Genomic DNA, 26,036 nt, shown 5'->3' with positions numbered 1-26,036 from the left:
AAATTCCAGTTTATTTCTGTTAAAGCCTTTCTCCAAAAGCTTTTTAAAGCACGTGTGTGAAAGAAATAATGGTTTTGGCATTTTTCTTCAGTTGGTGAAAAATAAGCACAAACTATATGTTATTGTTAAAAAAAAATAAATGATTTAAAGTACTGTTTTTTGTCTCTTTCATATTAAAATATATATTTAATTCTTTATTTAAGTGTGAGTTAGGCAAAATAATTATTTGCAGAAAAGTTTTCAGTTAGGATTCGTGTTTGCATAAAGCTTTTTAATTTTATCTAAGTCTGCATATGATGTACTTTAGAGAGCATAGAGTACTTACAGCCAAGAAGAAATAATTTTGAAAGTTACAAAAACTTTTATAAGCTCGGTTAGTCAAACAACAATGCACCAATATTTCAAGATCTTCGTGTCGGTAAACAAAATGTACCTCATGTTTTTTTCAAATTTCACTGTATTTTGAAATATTTAAAATATAAATATAGTAAGTCGTTTCTTTTTTAGAATATTTAAACTTCTGAGCTTTGACACATTTTTGAGTGTTGGTATGCCAGTTTATAAACTAAACCGCTGTATAAACAACAAATGTCCTCAGAATGAATGTTGAGCAATTTGACGCATCCCATAAAATTCAGTACAATAAATTTATATTTTCTTTTTTCAATCAGTTGAAAGTTTCCATTATTATTGTTTTTCAGTGCATGTATGTGTTACATGCTTACTGATCTGAATATGTATGCATGCCTTTAAACGTGTATGTGTGTTACTTCCTGAATTTGTAAGATTTTTCATGTTTATTTTTGAAGCCCCTTTTCATCTAGATTGTTTGTAATGCTTAGTTTAATTCTGCGATTTTCAGGTAAAAAAGTGCATAAAACAGTCCCAAGAAAAAAGTACTTCTTACGAAAAAGGAGCAGAAAGTTGAAAAAAAAATCTTAGCCTCAGAAAAACCAAGGCTTTATTTTGCATGTAATTATGTATATTTTGTTTTGTACAGTTTTATTTTACGTTAGTTCCTTCACAGAATACCTTTATTATTTGTTTTTGATTGTGCTTGTAAATATTCATGTGATAATTTTCTTTTTTTGTTGTTAAATTAATATAAAATGAGTAGCAAAATTTACTGTTGTGCGTAAGAGATTGAAGTATTTTATGACTGTAAGAGGTATTTCAAAACCTCCTCAGTGTCCAAAAAACTTTTGCAGTAATTATGGACAAAGTACAAATATTACACATGGAGTTTTAATTTTCTTTCTCTCTCTCTCTCTTTATTTTTTCTTTCTATTTTTAAGAATCATTTACTGTATTGTGTTCACAGAAAAGATACACAAGATCCAAACAAAGGGCTGCCAGAAGGTTTGCCACAGTAGTCACTTGTGGGGATTTTTTCTGAAATTTAAAAAAAAAAAAACACTACAGACAAGGGTCCAGTAACAAATAGTCTTAAGTTTGGATTTAAATACAGTAGAATACCTTTATAACACCGACCTATGTATTCTCTATAAACCACACAACTTTTCAGATGTACACAATATAAGTTTTGCAGTTAAAATAAGCTCTCTGTTCTACCTTTCAAACATAAAAATTGTTAAGCAAATTCAATTTTGAAAGTTTTTCATCTTTCTATCTTATTTCAAAGGTTTTAAATGAAATTTAGAATTCACAAAAAAATCTGGAACAATGCACCAATATTTCAAGATCTTTGTGTTGGTAAACAAAATGTACCTCATGTTTCTTTTTCCAAATTTCACTGTATTTTGAAATATTTAAAATATAAATATAGTAATTCCGTTTCTTTTCTGGAATATTTAAACTTCCTAGCCTTGACACATTTTTAAGTGTTGGTATGCCTGTTTATAAACTAAGCCACCATGGGCGCCCATCAAAAGGGGCAAGTGGGGGCTCGAGCCCTCCCCCCTTGGAAATTAGAACTTCCTTGCTTTTAGTACTTTTTTCTTTGCAAAAATGTAAAAACATTTCTTCTCCAGCCATTAATGAATAAGTTATTAAAAATGTCAAATTTTAATAACTCTAATCTAGACTGAAATTGGTTGCTGTGGGGAAATTATCCTGCTAAACCATGGGGAAAATAATTGAGCCCCCCCCTTAAAATTTTGCAATATGGGCGCCCTTGCTGAGAGCGATGTCTTAAGCATGTTTGTTACTGGTGCCGTCTCCCTACTCTTATTTGCTGTCTGCTTGGCACTAATTAGTTCTTGTCTAAAGCCATAAGGGTGATTGACGTAGCCACATTTCTTTGTTTACATCTAGTTGATCTTTCCTGTGAGTGCAGAATCGTTTGCTCTATTAGGCCTGACGCCGTACATGAGCTTTCATCTCATGTTTCAGTTATTTACCACACACTTGAAGCAATATGTGGATGTCTGACTTTCCAAATCGATCAACTCCATAAAACAAAAAGTAGAGAAAATTTATGAAGAAGATGGTGTCATACATGGGAGTGAATGGGACCTTGTGTTACATTTTCTGCCATCACAAGATCAGAAATGTACTGAGCCAAAACTTTAATATCAATTCGCATGCTAAGCATTGATAAAGCACTCTTTTGATTTTGTTAAAAGTGGAGTTAATCGATTTGGCTACTGAGGCATCCATATATTAAAAACACATACACATTGTAAAATATATGTCCACTTTTGAAAGAAATTAAATGTAGAATCCATTAAAATATCTCAGATCCTAATTAAAAGAATTTTGTCTTGTGTTAACCTTTGAATTAATGAATTTAAAAAAAAAAATCATATTTTTATTAATGCACCTTAAAATTGCTATTTCTTAAGGATAGATGTTCCTAACAAAATTAAAATAAAAATTATACATCAAACTAAATCAGTTCATAACATCAGAATGTTGCCAGCTATAGAGATCGTTTTAAAGTTCAAATCTAAAGATCTGACTTTTAAAAGTAGTCATTAAAATTAATTGTAATTGATTTGTAATTTTAATTTTGCATTAATATCATTCCAACATTCACCTTGATTCAGCAGGATTTTAATGACTTTAATTTTAGTTATTTTATGAGCTATTGCTATTTTTAAGAGCCTTGAATTTAATCTAAGTAGTCCTTGAAATCTTCAGCTCTATTATGCTTAAAAATGAGAATGGTCTGGGGGAAAATGGAAATTTTGAGTTGGGAAACAATTTTTAGCCCAAAAGGGTTTATTTATACTCTGGAAAAATTTTGAATTTTCTAGCACAAATTTTTTTTTTTTTTTTTAACTCTAGCTTGAGTTTTTTTTTTTTTTTTACATTTTTTTAAATGTTCACTGTCCCGCATGTAAACATTAACTTTGTTAATGCAAGCTATTGTTTGCTACTTTTCTCATCGACACTGTAAATGTATACACAGACCAGAATTAGTGTACATTATTATTGTCAGTTAGGGAAAATGTTTATATAAAAATTTTAATATATTTTCATTTAATGCATATGTATATGTACACACACACACACACACACACACATATATATATATATATATATATATATATATATATATATATATATATATATATATATATATATATATATATATATAAATGCATGTAATAAATTTAAAGAATAAAACTTTCAGTTTAAAATCCCACAATTTACAAAAATCACATTTTACTCAAAAAAAAAAAAAAGGTTTTGGCTCTTTTTTAGGTAAAAATTCTATGTAAATTTATGTTTAAAAAAAAATAACACGGATAACATATATCTTTTATAGGTTCATCATTTTTAATGTCTTCTAAGATAATACAGCCGTTAAATATGTTATATTTTACAAAAAAAAATCCAGAAAAAAAACAGGAATTTTTTTCCCCCCGGCACTTTAAAATTTCCAGAAATTTTGCGTCTCTTGTTATGCTATTAGTTTGTTTCTGATATAAACAAAACATTTGAAATAACTTTGGGAGATTGACAAACCTGTAGATGAAATTATTTTTATTTTCTATTTTAATCAGCGCAGTTTTTAATCTTGAATTGTTTTAGAATTTTATTTACTAAAATACAGTAAAATAGATGAGGTATCTACGATTGTAATCATTCGCTTTTGTCTAGCAAAGAAGAAAGAAAAAAGTTTGATGTTTGAACAATATTACTATTATTATTATTTTATAATGTTTTTATGTTAAAAGGTTTTTCTGCATTTACACAAGCTCAACTTACATTGAATAAAATTTATGTGTACATAGTTTAATTGAACTATCATATAAATAAGAATATGGTTTGAATAATTTCTAGCACCTTGTATATATTTGTTGTTAAATTATATGTGGTTTAAACTATTAAGTAAACTTTTGCAGAAAATTTTCTGATCAATATTTATAGCTATTAAGATTTGATAGATGAATACCCAGTCTTTCAAAAAGCCACAATGGATGATTAACAATGATATAAAATTAAAATCATTGCATGGTGTGCATTTTAAGTTCTAGAAATTTATGTCATTTATAGCTGCAACTTAAGGGCATATCCAGAGGGAGAAGGCAGGGCAGCTGCTCCACCCTTTCCAAAATAGAAAATATTTTTAAAAAACCAAAAAATTAAATTAAAAAAAATTGATTATTTGATGTTTGTGTGTGTGTGTGGATGTTTCAATTTGTAAACTTATCGTTGAATTTTGCTCTGGTAACTTTGAGGCTGATTTTAAAAGTATATCTTTTCTTTGGGAGCTCATTGAAAATGAAAAGTTGTTGGTGTATAGTTGGGTTACCATCACAGTACCAATATGAAGGTAACTCACAATGTAATATAGCAGCGAAAACAGTTCCCTTTTCTAAAAACTCCTCACAAAAAAGTTTATTATTAAACCATGGAAAGTTTTAAATTTAGAAAAGTCTCCCCAAGGCCCATCATTTCCGAATGTATAGTTTCCAAAATCAAGAGAAGGGAATTGACCCCCTGATTCACAAATGCCTGCCCCCTTCAATTTTGAGGTGGATATGCCCTTGTTTTTAACTCTACTCTAGATTTCTTTTTCTTTTTTAATTTGAGTAAGAACAAAAAGAGTTCTTAAAACAATCATAAAGTCTTAAGCCTTTTGCGGATTTTTTTTTAGCAAAAAGTAAGTGGACATAAGGCAAAGTGGAATAAAAATTTTAAATTGAGTTTTTAGAACAAAATGATGAAAATAATCCAATTTCTGAATGAATGCAAAATTTATTTCGTATAGAATACAGTAAAATCAAAACATATAGGCAAAAATTTTCAATTTTTGTGTTAAAAAATGTTATTAAAAGTTTTATCAGGCTATCTACAATAATTAAGTTATTCTGATAATGGTGCTTTTAGAAAATAAAGTTTCATACTGAATTAGTTTTTATGTTGTTCATGTAATCATGTTCAGTAAAATTTGTAGAACTTAGTTACTTTCTTAACATAAATGAGTTGTAATTACATTGAATAATATTAATTAATGTTTGCCTCATTGGGTGTATTGGTTAAATCCAAGATATTTTAGAAAATATGCAAAATTTGCATTCTGTAAAAAATCCAATAATTAACCATATTAAGTTTACATGTGTGTTAAAAATTCATATGCATATAGTGTCAGTCATTTCTAAATTTAGTCGAATGACATCAATTGTTGTTGTTTTTTAAGAAATCAGTTTCCCAAAATCTGCCCCTTTTTTTTTCTAGAATGCCATCTACTTAAAATAAGTATTTTAGTAATGTCTTTTGGGTTGAGTAAAATTTCAATTTTACCACTTTTTCTAGTTAATTCTTATTTTTATTAGTTTGGGTCTTTTACGGTTCAAATACTATGGATTAAAGTGATTTTACTATATTAAAAATTGCACATTTAAATTTATCTGGCACGTTTCACATTGCTTTTTTTTTTTTGGTATCTTTTTATGTAAAGTTAATTTAAATCTTTGATGGTATATTTAATCTGAAATTTATAATTTATCAGTATTTTCCGAATAACATTCAAAACAAAATCCACACCGTTTCTCTATATTCCAAAATTTTGATAAATTGAAAATATTTTCGTTTTAACATTTTTTTTTTCTTCTTTTAAACATAAGTTTAATAACACACGTATAAATTTGCACGCCTTCATAAATGTATTCTCTAGATTTGTAAAGCATACTTTTTGCAACATCAATGTTATTTTCAAATTTATCTGGAGGGTATTCTATGAAATACTCATTCATTTAAATTGATACTTTTTGGCGAGATACAAATTTTGATTGTTTTCTTGTTGTGATAATATATCTCCTATTTGCAAATTCGGTTTCAGTCAATGTATCATCTTTGATTTTCACTAACGTATATTTCACTGTCAGGCCTCTGTATTAATGTAAATTAATTAGATCTGTTACAACTCCATCTTTTATAATGTTTTCATTAGATTTCTTGTACACTGAAGATTTTTCAGCTTGTAAATAAATGTACGAACTGCATTCTGACTTATGTGCTTGACTGATTCGGCATTCATTTATTTTACACAGACATCAACACTTCACACAGTTTTAGACAATATTTATTTACATATTCATTTACAAAAAATTACAGCTGTCCCAATGCAGTGTAAGGGTTACATTGCAAAAATTCTACTTTTGAAATATCACGCAGAATAACTGATGTAATCGGTAAGTTTACACGGCTTCTAAGTCACTGGATTCTTTTGAATCGTACCATTGTTAAAGTTTCAAGATGAGATTTTTCTCATCATGTGGGCATCCTCTGCAATTTTTGGATAATCTTGCTGAATATAGGTTTTAAGCTTTCAGATTACGATATCATTTTCCACTGGCTTTAGAACTAAATTTCTTTTAAACTTAATTTTAACGGTTGGTTCAAGTGTAGCTATTATAAAAAATGAATAGTAATACTACCTGGTCAAACTGTCAGATACTAAAATTCAATTATTTAAGCAGAGGTGAAACTGGAAAGGATTAAAATTTTTAGGTAACAGAAAAGCAGATGTATTGTTTGGTTATTAAAACTTTCTGTGTAGTTGTTTTCTGATGCACGTGTTTGTATGAATTATTAACAATAGTTCTATTTCACAAAATATTTTCTTCCATTTCTCATGAGCAGGAGTTACCTGCCCTGAATATTTTCAACATTATTGCATTTGCAACATGAATTACTTTATCAACGCAGATTCCCAGAACAGATGAGCTTTGGAACCTTCAGAAGCACTCGAGAATCCTTCTGAACTGTAGATGTTTTATTGAAAACATTTTTTATGGGATAAATATATCCTTATCTTCAGAGACGCCCTGATGGGAGGTCACCGGTGACCTCCTTATTCAGCAAATGTTGTCTGTCAATTTGGCAGATTTGTTGACGGCATGTATTGCAATATTTCATTTTTTTTCTTTTAATATCATGCTGCCTAACATCTCTTCTCAATAGGTGAAGGTATGAGTGCATGCTTATATTTTTTATCATTCATAAACTGAGAATTTCCCCTCCCAAAAGTTTTAGATTGGGACGGCTCAACTTATCCTAAAGCCATCTACCAATAAGTCCATTTAACGAAGAAGCAAACACATGTTTTTTGGCATGAAAGTTTTATACACATGTATTTAACGTACTCCCAGAGCACTCTTCAATATTTGAACTATATACTGGAATGCCTAAAGTATCTGAACTTTTTTCTCTTCAGTATCTGCCTCTTTTTTCATGTTTTGGACACCACCTTGATGTTGAAGTGCTAGTTTCGAGACTAATATCGCTGTCCCTATGTACGTTGACGTGATGTCGATGGTGTTCTTGAGCACTGCCGGAGGGAATGCGCATTCCATCCGAGAGTGCTTTTCTTTGGTCAGTCTCTTTTAGTTGTGAGGGTAGGGGATGCAGGTTTCCGGAATGTCCCGTCCAACATTGCTGCTGGTATAATTTTTCTCGACTTCCAGCGCTGTCGTAAGTGCTGATGGAATCCAATGAATCTTGGTTATTAGAGTTCCTGGAAGAAAATATGAAAAGAATTTGATGCCATAGCTTTGTTTAAAAAAATCATTAAAAAAAAGCTTTTCACAAAAAAAAAAATAAAATAAAGGGGGTATTCTAGTCTAGAAATTCAAAAAAATCCTTTTTTTTTCTTTCATATTCTCCAAGTTTAGACCTTCAAGAATAAGATTCTAAGAGGAGTATGGAAGCTCAAATTATTTTTGGAGTTACAATTAATTTTGTTAAAATAAACTCTTTTGCTGAAATGAGACTGCAAACTTTAAACGTGTTTTACTCGAAACTAGTTTTTTCGGTAGGGTTGACAAGATATCTCAAGTTCTAATGCATCGATTTACTTGAAATTTGATACAGACTTTCTTAGTACTATTAAAATTGTCTCAACGTAAGGGTTTTTGTATTTTTTAATTTTTATTATGTTTTTTAAAATATCAAAGTTCAAAAAAGGAGCAAAAAATTGAACTTTTTTTTTTCAAAACAACGCCCTTTTGTGAAAAAAAAATTTATTTTCAAATCGGCTATGTCTAGACAATTCTACATCCATGTTTAATAAGAAGTAACCTTAACTATATGTTTCAGACCACTTGGAGGATTGGAATCATGTCAACCAAGAGACCCCCTTTTTTTAGAGTCCCTACTTTGCCAGCCTCCACCAACTTCAATTCTGATTTTTTTTTTCAACTATTATGCATATTTATACTTTAAAAGTATCAATAAAAAAAACTGTTTAAAATGTATAATAAAAATAGCTACTGTTTTTTTTTTCCTATCACGCCCGTAAAATCACCTTAAAATCAAGCCTCTAGACTAGAATACCCCTTTAAACAATCAAAATAATTCTTAGAAAATAATTTAGTAATGAGAAGTTAGTTAAATATGTCTTAGTGTAAAAAAAAAGTCATTTAGCATTTTCTGAAAATGCCCTTTTAACATTTCAATAATCTCATCTGCATTGAGAGCACAGGGATTTTCAAAAATGAAACAAGTTTCTTTTTTTCCCCTCTCAATTTAATCAAATCTAATGATTTATTACTAGTGGCACCCGCACGGCTTCGCCCATAGTAGAAAATTAAAAGGTGTTTTGGTTCGCCTGTATATTTACAAATAATGTATGAGGAATTTCTCGGCAATTGGCTTGCCCATGTTATGGTTCCACATTATGATAATTACGCAATTTACTCGTCCATCTTATGATAGTTTTGTTCTTAAAATTGGAATAGAAAAAGAACAAAATCGAATTTTCGAAAAATCGCTTCGAGGTGCATACCCCCATGCTACAAACTAATTCTGTGCCAAATTTCATGAAAATCGGCCGAATGGTCTAGGCGCTATGCGCCTCACAGAGATCCAGACAGAGAGACTTGCAGCTTTATTATTTGTAAAGATTTTCTGAAGGAATAATTCTAAGCTAGGCTTCAAAATAATTGAAAATTTCATTTTTAAGCATTTTGCACACAATCACCATAATTCAATGTAGTGAAAATACTGAACACTAAACTGGAAATTCGGGAAAAAGATTCATTGAAATAACTTAAAAGTGCCTGAAAAAATGATTAATTTTATACTTATTGATATGTTTAAAAGCGGCATTTTCAAAACTTGCAGTATTTATTTAGCACTTATCAACATCTAAGTATAAAATTCATTCTCGCTCATCTTTCTTTAGACTGGGTGGATTTTTTGAAATGTAGTCTAATGTTTAATTTAAAAATAAATTGCCTCAAGCATTTATGCAGCCTTCTCGTTTTTGACCACAACTATTTTAGAAATCATAAAACGTCAACTCCAACACCCTAATTCTTTATAAAGCTGAATTACCTTCACTTGGTACCCGAACAAATTGCTGCCTGATGTTGCTTCGACATCTCCTTATTAAACTGTAAATGCGCCTTTTCGACGGAAGATTTGCTTGAAAAGGAAAAGGAAAATATGTAGCTGCGTTTCCCCTTTCAAAAATTCATTTAATCCTTTTTATTTAATTTATTTTTTTAAATTTTAATTCAGAATGTGACTAGTTAAGTCCAAGAGTACAACAAAATGTATTCGGTGGTATAGTTTTATGTTTAACTCAAAAAATCAGTTCAATTGTCACTTTCAGTTTCACTTGCTAATTGCATTGCAGATACACAAGTTCATATACAGGGTGCTCCGTTTTAACCTGCAAGACCTCTATTTTCGCAACCGTTAATCCTAGATGCATACTTCCAATTGCAAAAATGTTCAAAATCAGATGCAGAGTTAAGATATTGAAAATTTGAAGTGAAAATTAAAATGAGTCAAAAAATACAAAATTTAACTTTTTATACAGGCCCCAGGTCCCCTAACTTATATTCAGGGAAATAATCTCCAGTGAAAAATAATTCCAACACAAAAAGTTTGGCATCAGTACGAGAAATATCCACCAAGATATATGAAATGCAGCGTTTTGTGATTTACACCACATTGCACTCGCCATGACCTTTTAGGGGAAAATATAGCAGTTAACAATGGTTTAAAATTATACGTGTGCATAGAGTATGTTTTTTCAAATTGATAGAGGTTTTGTTTGTTTTTGCATATCATGGCAAAACATTTGCATTTGTTTTTGAATAGAAATGAAAAATATTAATACTTTGTTTTTTACTTCGACAACCTGTCATTGCTGAAAGTGCGAGAAGTTGCAATCTCAACTTCTATATGGTCCCTAAGAACTTTGAACTCAAATATCTCCTTGAGTTTTGGTCGCACAATTGTCAAGCTTTCTGTATTAATAATATCTTTCAGTGGAAATTATTTCCCTAAATATAAGTTAGGGGACTTAGGGCCCGTATAAAAAGTTAAATTTTGTATTTTTTGACCGATTGTTATTTTTGCTTCAAACTTTCAATACCTTAACTCTGCATCTGATTTTGAACATTTTTGCAATTATTGCACAATGCATATCTGACTAACGGTTGCAGAAATAGAGGTCTTGCAGGTTAAAACAGAACACTCTGCACATTCGAAAATAGATAAAACAATGACAAGAAGTAATTGGCATTGGTGCTTTTTTATATTGGATGTAGTACCTCCTGAAAATATTCCATCTTTCAATGGTAAAATTTTTGATTCATCATTTTATTGATACATTATCAGGGGTGTTAGTGAACCGAAATTTCCAAAAAATTTTGCCGTTTCTGAAAATTTTGCGCTGACAACACATTCTAAAACTGAAAAATTATTTAAAAAAAAAAAACTTTAATGGGCCATTCCATCGCTACGTACGGGACAAAAATACCAATAAATTTCGTTAAAATTTCTTTATATCTCTTAATATTTTAATGTAACAGGGGTAAGCAATTTTTTTAATCTTTACATTTGATACAAAGATACTACTGACACAATTATATTTTCATTAAACAATTTTGTTATTTAAAATAAAATTTATTTACATGTATCACGTGTGGGACATCCAAAATCAACCTCTGGTCACTTGCTTATGAATAAACTGATATTTTTGCTCTATTAATACAGCAATGACGAAACAAATTGTAGATTTGGAAAGCTATGGTTCCAATGTAAAGGAAACATATCTCATTAGTTTAGAAATAATTATTTAAACTGCTGAAAAAAAATATGTTTATGCCCATTCCATTGAAAATGGTCATTTTGACCCACATGTGACGGTTTCTATATTTCATAAAAAAGAAATGATTTTTGAAGAAAGTTTTTGCTTAAGAAGTCGCACATGCGTTTGTGATTTCCTAAAGCAACAAAATTTTGTTTATCATCCTTTTAAATTATTATTTTTTATGAAGTATATGAGGCGTCACGTGCGGAACAAAATTACCCTTTCTGTGGAATGGCGTGCTCTTTTTTCTTCAATGATTTTTGTAAGCATTTTTGAAGAGTTTTTATAGGGGGGGGGGGGAGTTGAGCTTCTTACAGTTTTCCAAAAATTTCATCGTTTTCAGAAAACTTTACTTGAATCCACCATTACGGCTGTACATTATACTAATTCAATATAAATATGATAAACAATTCAGAGAATTAAAAGAATTCATTGAAAAATGCATTTAAATTAATATGTAAAATTTAAATGAATAATACCTTTTGATACACATTCTGTTGAATGTAAATAGTGGCTCAGATTTAAATGCTCCTGCTTGAAATTCTCTGAAAAGATAACCAATAGACAAAGTGCCTACAGGGGGAGGATTTGAGGGGCAGAAATTTAAAATCACGCACTCACATGAAGATTGTTACCAAAATTTTAGCTCCACAAAACCACTTTTCAATTATTTCTGTCATATTTATTTGGTGAAAATCCTCCTTCAACATCAGCTTAACTAAGGGGTGGCCTAGGAGTGTTTGGGGTCAAAATGTCGCCACCGAAATGTCGTCTGCCCAAAATGTCGCCGGGCTAAAATGTCGCCTCTCCAAAATGTCGCCGATCCAAAATGTCACCTGTCCAAAATGTCGTAGATCCAAAATTCGCTCATTCAGGTGGTAAGAAAAACGCAAATGTACAAAAATGTTGTTTAACACCAAATTTGCGAATAAATTTTGCAAATTTTATAACACCTGAAATTTCGGCTGAATAGAACATATAAACGAAAACTGGAGACCAGAACATACAAAGACCCACTGATTTAAAAATAAAAGTTGTTATGAACGATAAAACTTGATCATTTTTTATACCTAAAATTAAAACTGTTATGCACAACAAGAAGAAACTGAATCCACTTTACTAAGAACAAAATGAATTCTATAAGAAAAAATATCTGAGCTTTTCTGTAGCGATAAAGTTCGTCTGAGCAACAACAGCAAAACAAAATTTAAAATAACATAAATAGAATCATTCTATTCATTTTATTTTATATTTTGTTTCCACTACATTTTTCATTTATTGTTTGCCAAATTTAGCTTACGTTTAATCCTAATGTTATTTGCTTACAATGCATCGGAAACAAAATAATATTCACCTTTTTGCTTTTAGAACACTGATGAGAAAAATCAAGTATGTATTTAAAAGTTAAAATTTAGTGTTATACGGGGAAACCAAACTTTTTTTTTTTTTTTTTTTGAGCTCAAGACAGACAGTTTTTCGTAAAAGTTTCATAAAAACAAAGTATTGAACAAAAATTGAATTCTTTCTTTTAAAATTCGTGTTACATCAAAACTGTGTGCTTATGAATTAAAGTTTTGTGCTGTGAAATATCGAAACCATGTTATAATAATCGCAAATTTGGTACTGTAATCAAAACCATGTTGTACAAGTACTGTGTTATATGAGGGACACCTGTACATGATTAGCAGTTTTACACACTTAAAAAAGAAAAAAAAAATAAGAAAAAAAAATTGCCTGGGGAAGGGGGAATCATCAAAAATTGAGAAAACTGTATCTGCGGAAGAATTTCATGCCTGCGTTTTTGAAGTGAAGAGTTTTACAATTCACGAAATATTACCTCATAATATTTTAGCATGAATATTTAAATTTGAGCCACTACAAGTACATTTAAGAGCCACAAAATTATTTCGGTAATACTTACCTCCTGACGATGATGACAACAATGGATATGATAACGGCCAAAAATACAAATCCTCCGAATATTCCGAGAGCAATGATGCCACCTGCAGATTTTAAAAAGAATAGTAATGCTGCATTTAGTAATAAAACAATAAATACGTGCAATTTCGTACAAAATCGGAAAACAGTTACCCATGTTTAATCTTGCAGCAATGGATGCCCTGTTCCTTTTATGCTTGCTTTCTATCCTAGCATTGTACAATTTCTCTTTGTCCACTGCAATTATAAATTAAATTAGATTTATACTCACAGCAACACAAACTCATTCATTTTTAGGCAAACTCAGAAATATTAAGCTGTAAGAAATTTAGAATTTAGTTAGGGCAGAAAAAATTAATGATAAAATAAAAATACAAAAGTGACGACCAGCAAGAGGCTCTGGGCCCAGCTAGACTGGTCCTAGTCAATTTACAATCCCCAGTGAAGATCAATGGCCCTCTTAAAACTGTCTACTCCCTTGCTCATTACCACCTCTTCCGGTAAGCTGTTCCAAGGTTCCACTACCCTGCTAAAATAATATTTTTTCCTAATATCCGTGTTAGCCTGAGATTTAAATAGCTTAAAACAATGACCTCTTGTCCTGTTTTCAGTGCTAAACTTCAGCCGCGGAACATCTTTCATTGTTACGGGGGCAATGCCAAAGCAATGGCAATTGCAAAAGCAATGTTATTAAGCACAAAACTCTGAAACAGTTGTATACCAGGGGTGAAAGTTTTCTATCTTTTTAAAAAATATGCAACAGGGTGAGACAGAACAATTCAAAAAGGAATAATTTAAAGTGAGGGACAAGTTCAGATGAATTAGCTTTTTTATTTACCTGGTTTGTATTTTATATGATTATGTTAAAAAGAACTTCTACACATTGGTTATTATTACCAATCGATGAAATATAAATTATTCTTAAATTAATAGAATTCAAATTATTTCATTCCTAAACGAAATAGATAATTAGTTATATTTTTATTTCTTAAATTTTCATCCAGGGACGTCCTGATGGGAGTTCATTGCAACCTCCCAAAAAAAATCCTTATTTGGCAAGTTTTATCCGAGGATTCCATTGGAAAAAAAATGGTGCAAAATAGTGTTTTTTTTTTCACATTACCTATAATATATTTTCTGATTATCTGTAAGTATGTGCGCATGATCATATTTTATCGTTTAGTAAAATTTGCCTATCATTTAGCAAATTGAGAATTTTCTCTCTCCCAAAAATTTAAGTTTGAGGCACCCCTGCATTCATAATTATTCTTCCATTTGCAGGCCCGGCTCCTCGGGTAGGCGACCTAGGCAACAGATTTTAGGGACAGCAAATTTCGAAGTTGAAATATTTTTTTAAAAATAGTATGAATATCTGTTTTACAGTGCCATAAGATTCACTGTTTCAATACTTAAAAAAATAGAGTGTGTATCAGTGCTTGGATAGACAAAACATAGTTCAGAATTAACTAGACATTCAATTTAAATTTAGAGGTGGCAAATTGCTTGATTTAAAAGTCTTTTGAAAATATTAATATCTGTTTCAGTGCCATAAGATGGACTACTTTAATGTTAAAAAAGACAATTTAAAGTGTGTACCAGTGCTTGGATAGGCAAAACCCAGTTATTTAATGAGAAACTTGCTTTAGTTTTAAGCACTTAACTATTATTTTTATTTTGTTAACATATTATTATTTTATATTACAGTGAAACCCCTCCTAACGGACACCCCTTTAATGCGGACACCCCTCTTATGCGGACAGTTTTTAATTCCCCGGCAGAGAGACATTAAACCTAATGTATAAGGAACCTCTCTCGTACGGACACCCTCAAATACGGACACGGACACCCTTTTCGAAGTCATTTACATTGATATATCCTTTTTTGCGGACAGTATTTAAAACTTGAGAATTAAATAGCTACTCCATTGAAAGGCTTCATTTAATGCAAAGTCGACCAGCTTATACGGAGATAAAAAAAATATTTCTTTGCAATTTTACTTTGCATCTACTGCGTAGCAAAAAATTTTCAGCTTGACACCGAAATGCATTTTTCATTCCAAAAAACATCATCAAATCGTCAAAAATAAAAGAAATGAAAAGAGAAAATGATTATTCTGCAAGTTTCTGTCTGTATACCCCCACCCTCCCCAGTTGCCTTGTTCCTTTTCAGATGACTAACAAGCAGGCGTGTTGTGTCTAAGTGGAGCCGAGTTGACGCGCCATCTAACAAAAATATTTTATAGAGAGTAAAAGTAAAGCCAATGCAATATCATAAAGTAAACTTAAGGGTAAAAGCATTCAGTTGTTTCATCGTTCTCATTGAAATATCTCTGAATACTCATCGTCAGCGTCGTACTCTTTCTCTTAAAGAAAAAATTGAAGTTATAGATTTCGCAGAAAAAAATAAAATTGGAATACGGAACATTGCTGAAAAGTTTGGTGTGGGACGCACACAAATTTGCTGTATATTAAAAGGAAAAGAGAAGTTTAAGAAAGAATGGTTCATAAATGGAAACCAAGAGAAGAAAAAAGATTTTCCTAAAAGTAATGCCCTTGCAGTGGATGAAATTGTGTTTAAATGGTTTGTGTCCGCAAGAAGCAAAAATATTCCGATTTCTGGCCCTATTTTACAAGAAAAGGCGAAAGAAGCAGCTACTGAAATGGGTATAGAAAATTTCAAAGCTTCCAATGGATGGTTAGATCGTTTTCGAACGAGACATGATATCGTTTTAAAAAAAATATGTGGTGAATCCATGGATGTGGATGCTGACGTTTGCGAGAAATGGTTTGAGAAAGTGCCTAGTTTGATTGAAAATTACGAGCCATGTGACATTTATAACATTGATGAGACCGGTTTGTTTTATAGAGCTCTGCCAGATAAAACCTTAACTTTACGGAAAGAAAACTGCTCTGGTGGCAAAATCTCCAAAGAACGCTTAACAGTTTTGTTGGGTGCCGCATGGATGGTACAAAATTAAAACCAGTTGTCATCGGAAAAGCAGCCAGACCTCGGTGTTTTAAAGGACTGGATATAAAAAAATTACCTGTAGACTGGTATTCAAATAGAAGAGCGTGGATGACAACCAGTGTCATATCTGATTGGCTTGTAACTTTTGATAAGAAGTTGGGGAGAGAAAAAAGGCATATTGTTATTTTTATGGACAACGCGCCCTCCCATCCCAAAGACTTTCACTTGAAAAATATAGAAATAGTCTTCTTGCCAGCAAACACAACATCGAAATGCCAACCTATGGATGCTGGGATAATTCAAGCATTTAAAATTCAATACAGACAACTAGTTATGAAGCATTTAATCAATAAAATGGAAGAAACTAAAACAAGTAGCGAATTGTCCAAAACAATTGATGTGTTAGATGCAATCAGCTGGGTTAAGCACGCATGGAAGGAAGTTAAAAAAGAAACAATAGTAAGTTGCTTTAATCGCGTTGGATTCAAAAAAGGATCTGCCACAGAGGAAATTGACAACGAAGTTGATTGTGACAATGATGGATCCGATTTGCAGTCGTTAATGCAACAAGCAGGGTTCACAAATGTGACCGCTGAAGATTATGCTCCCATCGACGACCAAGTTTTCACTGAAGAAAGCGAAACAGAAATTGCAAGCATAGTGCGCGAAATTAACGAAGATCATACAGTTGAGGATGACGATGAAGATGAACTGTCCGTAAAAGAAGACGTTAAAAACAATTAAAAATGTTAACGAAGCTTTAAGCGTATTAGATGGACTCAGGGAATTTTCAATTAAACACAACGATCCTAAAGGACTAGACTTGGTACAAGAACTTAAGATACATTTCGAAAATGAAAGACTTTCATCGATCAAAACATATCAACAGACATCAATCGAACAATTTTTTAAAAGTACAAATTAGGTATGTAATTTTTATGCGAACCTGTTATTTAAATCTCTTTGAGTGTGCAAAACTGTAATATTTGAATTTAACCTGATAAAATAATTGTTTATTATGTATATGTTGGTAAAAACTAGTAAATTAAAAAAAATCTATGCATATGAAAGAGTAGAATTCACACATATTTCATTTAAGATTTCAAAAAATATAAACAAATAACTAAAGTTAATTAAATTAAAAAAACCTCTGTAAAGCGGACACCCCTCTCTTACGGACAAAAAAGTTTGTCCCGTTAGTGTCCGTAATAGAGGGGTTTCACTGTATTATTATAATCCAATGGGGTGGGGGCACCACTTGTCAATATCGCCTAGGGTGGCAGAACTACTAGATCCGGCTCTGTCAATTTGTTTACTTATATTTTCTATTTCTACACACTTATCAGTTAAAAAGTTTAACTTCTTAACTTTTTTGTTAAAAAGTGATTGTCATTGATTTTTTTATGTATAAATTTTCTTATTCATTCTTTTTAATAATTTCAAAAGAGTAGTTGTGCCCCTCCCCCCTTGCCTTTTTTATTTGAAACTTCTGTCTTAATAATTTTTGCAACTTTCAATCCTGATGTGCACTCATTTGTTTTGGGGTTATGAAAAACCATTTCTTTTGAAACAGAAAATGTTTTGAGCATCTTGACTCAGGCAGTGCAGGGGGCCCAAGTCTTTAAAGGGCCCCACAAGCCAAGGAATGGAACATAAAATTGAAAAAAAAAAAAAAAATAGTACTAAGACATATTAATGTTGTAACTATTCACTGCTGGCCTCTGGAGGGCAGCCCCTACAGATTTTGTTGCAGGGGGGGGGGCCCAAAATGTATAGATCCGAGTCTGGTCTGACTCGAAGCAACTGAGTGCTTTTTTTTGGTGACTACTGCTTCACAGCAATTGAAAAAGGGGGTCCTTGTCACCTCGAAACATGTATTTGCAATAGATTCGAGTCTTTTGAGCTTTAATAACAGATTTGTATAATATTAAATAGTATTTCATATTCTTACATTCACATGTTGGTGGCTTTGAAGTCCAAAATCCAGTCGAATCACACGTAATAATGCTTTCTCCTATAAGTTTATAAGCATCTTCACATAAATATTCTGCTGTTGTTCCAAGAACAGTTGAATTAACCGTGACAGTCACATTGCCATGAGCTATTGATGGTGGGTTGTGACACAACAGAGCTGAAAAGTAACGGGAAAGTAACTGTTGAACATATGACGAATTAACAGTAAATATTTGAATTTACAGCAATAATAAATATTTCACACGCACAAAAAAAATCTGTTTTAGTTTCATTTTCTTAATAAAAAAATCAATTGAAAATTAATTTTACTTTTATGAATAACTAATTGACTTAAATTTGTTCAGGAATATTTTACCTTTGCCATATGAGGTAGTGAAAAGCAAATGGATGCAATTGGCAAAATTAAAAATTTGGAGATAACTCATACACATGGTAGGTGAACCTCTCCTCTGTCTTGGGGCAAGAGATGGTACTAGTAACCCTGGTTCGTTCTGCTGTACAGCATGATTTAGAAAAAAAAAATTCAATAAAAGCCTACCTAGAACGTAATATTTATACGCATTTTACTCGAAACTTGAAAATGTCAACTTGGATCCCTTTGCTTCTAACTGCCTCAATGTGCTTATTTTCCCAAAATGACAAGGGGTCATTGTGACATATTGACTTTGAATAGATTTTTGCGAATGGTCAGAAATAATACTCTTTCCTAAATTAACATGGTCCACTTGAAAATATCCAAGGAGGAAAGCAGAGACCATGTAATCTTCCCTCCAAGCACACAAATATTCTGGAACCTTTCATATAATGCATTTATGCCTTAAATTTTTCTTTAGTGGTATGGGGGCTTAGGTAGGCCAATGAATAAAGACAGCACAAGGGGAAAGTGTCCAGCTTCTCGCAGTGGAGTCTGCAGTCATGGCCTTTACTATCATGGCCTTGATAAAGTGCCTTTCCTTTCATTTACAGGGTGGCGACAGGAACCGTGAAAAAAAGTTCCCTGACTTTTCCCTGATTTCCCTGATGTAGTTCACCAAATTTCCCTGATTTACGTTACCAATGATAAGGGTCTTCTTTCTTTGCTCTACTTGAAATCCATTGTATGTTTGTACAAGAAGCAGTATTTTAAACGTTTTAAGTTGTGCAAAGTTGTTGAACTAAAGATATATTTTAAAAAGATGCTACTTTTTTAATAAAATGATTTAAAAAAACATATCAAGTCAATTTTTTTTTTGGGGGGGGGGGGGGGACCGACAAAACAATATATTAAATTTTTCTACATGGAAAGATTATAGAAAATTAAAAAAAAAAAAAAAAACTTTACTTCCAGAAACCACTTAACATAAGAATTTTAAGAAACTATTAAAATTACTCTTAAAAACGTACTATGTGTATTTATGATAGAACTAAAAAGTAATTGAAATTATTTTGAACTAAGTTTTTAAACAGTGTAATATTTGTTGCAAGAATAACAAGTAATAAGGAAAGAATAGAAGTAATGTAGTTATTCTTATATAACTAATTGACATATTTATGCAAAACAGATGAAACCATTTGACATCCATTCATAGGGAGCTTTTCTCTAATCAAGAACATAGATTTTAATGAATGAATACAGCATTTTAACAATAAAAAAAATAAAGATATTTACTTAAGTACACAAGTTAACTCTATTTCAAATGATTTCAGTATGTAACGAAAAAAAAATCTTAGATTGCTTTTGTAACAAACAACTTTGAAATGCAAGAAGAAAAAAAGAAGAAAAAAAGCAATTAGTTAATTTTAAAATATATAAAAGAAGAATACAACTTGGTTATAAAACTAAAGAATCACTTAAGTCTGAAGAAATCCTTTATGATCTTCGGTGACAACAAATAGTATAACGGCAAAAAACAAAGTTTTTTTATTGAAAGTTCAATTTTAGCAATTAAATTAAAAACGCTAAGAAGTAATAACTTTTAAGCGTTTATAGTATTAATTCAAAAACCAGAGATTTTTTTCTTGAAATCGTGATTACAGTACGCTAATTACTTCGAGACAATGGAATAAATGCAAAGGAGCTAAGGCGTTAATGAAGGCTTCCACTTTGCCTGTATGGTTGTTTATTTTACGTAGCATTGAAAGCGTAAAAGGAAATTTCAAACTAGGTAAAATAAACAACCTAACAGACACAGAAGCAATCGTAGGAAGTTCATCCTGTGGTTAATAAATAAGATTCATTACTTTGACGTTGAGGGAAAAAAATGCACAAATCTGCAGCAGTGTATAATCGCATCTCATTAATTTTACTTTTTTTTTTGAACAGGTAATTGGAGAAAAATGCGTAGGGAATTAGAGTACTTAATTTTGTAAAGCAAAAAAAAAATTTTCTCATAAAATCAATTTTCCCTGATTTTTTGTTATTTTTTCAAAATTCCCTGATATTTCCCTGACTTTTCCCTGATTAATAAAGTTCCCTGACTTTTCCCTGATCTCCCTGATTTCCCTGATCTGTCGCCACCCTGATTTAGGTGAGAAAATGTTTGAGACCTGTACTAAATGTAGGTTAGTGCAGGCATCATCTTTTGCACTGTGCGGGATTGGACAGAGACTACATTTACTCCAGTCCTCTCCTGGTGTACGATTTTTTTTTCAAGACTCTTGGGCTCATGGACCTGGTCTAGCCTGCGGCTAGACAGGAGGAATAAGTCATCATCATCACTATCATGGCCTTGATAATGTAACTAAACAAAAACATCTACAATTTGATGCCTGGCTTACAAATTAAAAATTGTTCTGTTATGCTATTTGTTTTTAACATGTAGTTTATGCTAAATCTACTGCATAAAACTGAATCACAAATAACTTCATATTTTTTAAATTGATGATATTATCCAGTCTCACACATACTTGAACATAACATACGAGTATGTAAATAGTCATGACCAATTCCTGTCCCAGATACCAGTTCAAATACACAAGGGCGCCCATATAGGGGGGCAAGTGGGGGCTCTAGCCCCCTCCTTAGAAATAAAAACTTCCTTACTTTTAGTGCTTTTTTCTTTGCAAAAATGTATAAAAAAGTTCTTTTCCAGCCATTAATGAATAAGTTATTAAAAATGTCAAATTTTAATGTTTCTAATCTGTACTGAAATCGGTTTCCATGGGGAAAATATTCTGCTAAACCATGGGAAAAAGTTTTGAACTTCCCCTTAAAATTTTGCATATGGGCGACCTAGCAAATATTTCAAAGTGGAAGCATTTTGGCACACAGATCACACTGAACAATACTTACGATCACAACGAGGGGGAGGTCCGTCCCATTTTCGATCAGCATCACACATCAGTTCAGAACGTCCCACAAGTACAAAAGAATCCAAGCAAAAGTATTGAACAATGCTCTGGAAATTGCGTGTGCCGTTCATTAGACTGTATCCTCCGTTAGCTATATTGGCAGGAAACCCACACTCGAGGTCTGCAAAGAAGAAAGTAGTTTTTGTAGCAACATTTTAATTTGTTCAGTATTCTAGCAATTGCAGCTACTTTTTTTTTTGTAAATAGCGCAAATAAATTGGGTGTGGGTTTAAAAAGACTAAGCCATTTATTTTCAATATCTGAAACTAATGCAGCCTCGAACAATATTTTTTGCAAAGAAAAATTATACTAACAGTCTGAAGCATAAAAAAAGGAAAAGATGTAGTTTTAAATTTTTTTTCACAAGTTCTGCTTTAGAATAAGCATTCACTTAAGAGCAAGTTTTTGCAGTCCTTTAAATCGAGAACCATTTTTTTTTTTTTTTTTTTTTTTGATAGTAAATCTGGACAATTTTGGATTGCAGTCAAACCTTGTAATCGCGAGACCTGAATTGCAGGACACTATGTCATTACACTTTTTTAAAGTCCCAAACTTATGGTATACAATCTTGATGTTAAGCGGCTCTGGATTTTATGAGTGTTTCATTGTGAAGCTCCAGTTACCACAGTGCGTTTAGCTACTTAATCAATTTTTTCTTTACAGTTGAAATATTTTCAGTAAAATACTCCCATGGGAGAAAGAGAGCAATATTGAGCCACTTAATTAGATCGACAAAAAACACTCAATATTAAAGTATATAAATTAATTGGAATGTGTTCTGTGTTTAAAAGGAAAGGATTAGCTCTCAGAAGCTAACCAGATTGTCAAGGACGGATCCAGAAATTTTTCAAGGAGGGGACGATTGCATGGGTGCAAGTTTGGTGATGTGTTCAAGACAGAAAATATTTTGAGCTATTAATTATTAGTTTAATATAATTAGATTTTTGCCGATCGTAAACATTTTTATTGCAGCAATAAAACTCCATTTCTTTCCTTAACGCCATCCAAGATAACTCACACTTTCGCTTTAGGACTACATTGCGGAAAAATTACTGGTGTAGAATCTCTCACGGAAGGGGCGGTTGCCCCTGATATCTGTCTTTGCAGATTGCAGTCTATTTTCAATGAAAAGTTCTTCAATTGGTTTCTTTCTTGCTGATTACTACAGAGGAGAAACCTTTTTTTTTCACTTAAAAATCCACTTTGTAGAAAGTACGATTGTTAAAATTGTTATTCAAAAAGAATGCAAACTCTTTTTGGAAAGTATTTTAGATAGAAATAAAAAATGTAAATGAAGTATTTTTCCCCATGATTTGAACTTTTTCGGTCAATAACTCAAATTAACATTAGTTGAATCCTGAATGTAATTAATAATATTAAACTATTTATTAATGCATTGTCTCTATAGTCTTATCAAAGTATTGTTCAGTTAGGTATTTTTAAACTATTTTGGTTAAGATCTCCCTCTGGCTATGGCAGCATTTTTTACAGTCCCAAAGGTCAATAATGAGGTTCGACTGTATTTGATTACTGTAAAAAAACTTCTTTTTGCGACTTTTACAAGCCGTTTTAATCGCAAAAATTTAAGTCTCATAAAAAAAATTTCAAGGTGGATTTTACATTTTTTGGCTCTCTTCAGGCAAAATTTACGAAAATTTCATCTTGCAAAACCACTGACAACTTCATTTTCGCAAAAAAAAAACATCCTTTTACAATATTAAAGCTTTCGAAATTGCATCTCACATGAACATTTCGGTGCAAAGTCACTGAAGAATCCGGATTGTAAGCAAGTCCTTGATGCTGGTCCAAGGAGCAGATGACCAGGATCACATTGATATTCAATAACAGAGCCAACTGTGTTGGATTGCATGAGGAGAGTCGAGTTCAAGGGTCTTTCAGGTTTTCCACAAGATAGCGGTCCTACATGAAGACAATAAAACACAATGTAAGTAAAAACAGAATGTTGAATCAATATTTTCTTAAGAAATTCAATCCTAATTGTTGATTTATCATTCAATACAAATTTAATTGTATTGAACGATACAACTTGAAAAGTATCCCCCCCCCCAGCCATTGTTATGAATGTGTCTGATTTGGTCAATGCAAATTTTAGTAATACTCTCTAAACCACACAGCACAAACTGGTGGAATAGACGTTGAAAAGTCGTCGAATCTGGTCCAAACACTTGTCTTTAACTGATCTAAAAACCGTTCCTAACTCGTTGAAATGTCCCCTCAGAACAGTCGAAAGTTGTCTTGTACACGTCGAAAAGACGACTACAATGGATGAAAAATGGTGGAATTAGATCAATAATATACGATATCCATAGCACTAGGCAACGTTACCAAGAACAGTTATAGATAATCAAAAAAACTTCTTCTAGGTACGCTTATTAACGCAGCATCCCTTTTTTTAATTCTGGACTCTTAATTGTAATGTTTATACGACACATTACATTTTCCTTAACCTTTTAACATTCATACATTTTTGTCGAATCTGCCAGTTCAATTTTTTAGTACTTATTGCAATTACACTATTAAACTTAAAACCTTATTTTCAATTTTTCATGTGTGCAAGTTTACCTATTTATCCAACAGTCTTATTTCCATATATCATTTTGAAACACAAATCATCAACAACATGAATAAGTTTACCGAAATCAAGGTGCTATAAAACAGATGCTAAAATATCAGAAGTAAAAAGCGGTGCTGCTCAACGTACCTTGAAGCACGTGCTTCAACACTAATAACATAGCAACAAGTGTTGCCAAACATGTCAATAAATTATCAATTTCATTGTCTTTTTTTTTTTTAAATAAAGTTCTAGCCCTTTGATCGTTGTTCTATGAATTAATGAACTATTTTTAATTCACTTTTCGCAGCAATTAGCACCACCGCAATCCGCTCTCACCCATCACTGCTTGTGTTGATTTTACTGGACACTTCTATTCGACGTTTAGTAGATGACCCTTGTGGATGATCTAATTTACGTCTGTAAAGGATAACTAATAGACGTTCAATTATAGACGTTTAATATAACATCTAGAAATAACGTTTATTAGTCGTAGAATAGATATGACCTTTAGATGTAGATGAGTATAGATGAGTTTTAGATGAGTTTCGACGAGAAATAGTCGTTTTATGGACGAGTGTGTTGTGTGGGTATATTGTATTTCTCTTGAGCAGCTAGTTAAACCTTTAAAATATTTCAAAATTTTCACTTACTATGTTCACAAATAAAGTTAAGTTCTCTATTGCAGTCTGTATCAGACCACAACCATCCATTGGTACCATCGAACCTCGAGCAGTTTTTATTGGTCGGGGGAACGCTCCAAAATGATATAGTGACATCCTTTCCTGAAAAGTAAATGAATAAGCTTGAAAGTGCACAAAGAAAGTGGGAGAAAAATGTAAAAAATATGTATTCTAGTTCAACTAAATAGGTTTAACTACAAATGCTAATGGAAGAAAATCATTTTGTTTAAACCAAAAAAAAAAAAACTTTAGTAAATTTATTAGTTTGAAATTTATCAATGAACATTACAGAATGCAACTCTAAGGCCAAATCTGATCACCAACTTCTCAAATTTAAATAAACTTCAGATTTAAACAAATTCAATAAATAAATGAAAAGAAAAAAACTGTTTCCTTTTGGCTACAAAAAACACAAATACATAAGTAAGGAACATCAAAATAGGCTTTTTATTTATTGCTGGTCTTATTCAATTCATAAATACTCATATGGTAATGAGACTGCAGATGTGCTGGCTAAGGAGGCCAGCCTTAAAGACTACACCTACAGACCTTTGTAACTTGCTATGCAGCACTAATAGCTAAAAATGAATAGTTACATGTTATTTTTGATAGTTGAAGTTTACAAATGCGAATGTGATGATCAGCAACAGGCTTTGGGCCCAGCTATTCTGGTCTTAGTCAGTTAATAAGCTCCCAACGAAACTCAATGGCCCTCCTAAAGTTATCCACCCCATTTCTCATTACCGCCTCTTCAGGTAAGCTGTTGCAAGTGCCCACACAACCTTACTAAAGTAGAAATCTTTCCTAATTTCCAGGTTAGCCTGAGATTTGAATGGCTTAAAACAATGACCCCTCGTTCTGCTTTCCGTGCAAAAATTTAACCCGTTAACATCTTTCATCCTGAAAAATTTAAACAACTGAATTATGTCCCCTCTGGCTCTCCTTTGCTCCAGGCTACACATATTAAGCCTTTTAAGTTTAGTATCATAATCTATATCCAAAAGTCCCTGTGCAAGCTAGCAGCCCTTTGAACATTTTCCAATGAAGAAAT

General features: G+C 31.8%; 1 protein-coding gene across 1 annotated transcript in view; it reads right to left on the bottom strand.

Annotated features, from left to right (window-relative positions):
- Positions 1-6,516: 6,516 nt before the first annotated feature.
- Positions 6,517-26,036, bottom strand: part of LOC129227128 (uncharacterized) — a 116,017-nt gene continuing 96,497 nt past the window's right edge. Inside the window, exons 7-13 of the mRNA XM_054861716.1 lie at positions 24,956-25,087; positions 23,474-23,650; positions 21,672-21,851; positions 18,378-18,557; positions 13,613-13,696; positions 13,443-13,524; positions 6,517-7,930 (exon numbers count right to left, since the gene is read on the bottom strand). Coding sequence (XP_054717691.1) covers positions 7,627-7,930; positions 13,443-13,524; positions 13,613-13,696; positions 18,378-18,557; positions 21,672-21,851; positions 23,474-23,650; positions 24,956-25,087 — 1,139 coding nt within the window. The 3' untranslated portion in view covers positions 6,517-7,626. The remainder of the gene's footprint in view (positions 7,931-13,442; positions 13,525-13,612; positions 13,697-18,377; positions 18,558-21,671; positions 21,852-23,473; positions 23,651-24,955; positions 25,088-26,036) is intronic.

Source organism: Uloborus diversus, chromosome 1 (genome assembly GCF_026930045.1).
Source record: "Uloborus diversus isolate 005 chromosome 1, Udiv.v.3.1, whole genome shotgun sequence".
Taxonomy (NCBI): domain Eukaryota; kingdom Metazoa; phylum Arthropoda; class Arachnida; order Araneae; family Uloboridae; genus Uloborus; species Uloborus diversus.
Note: the sequence above shows the minus strand (reverse complement) of the source record. Positions and strands in the feature narration are given on the sequence as shown.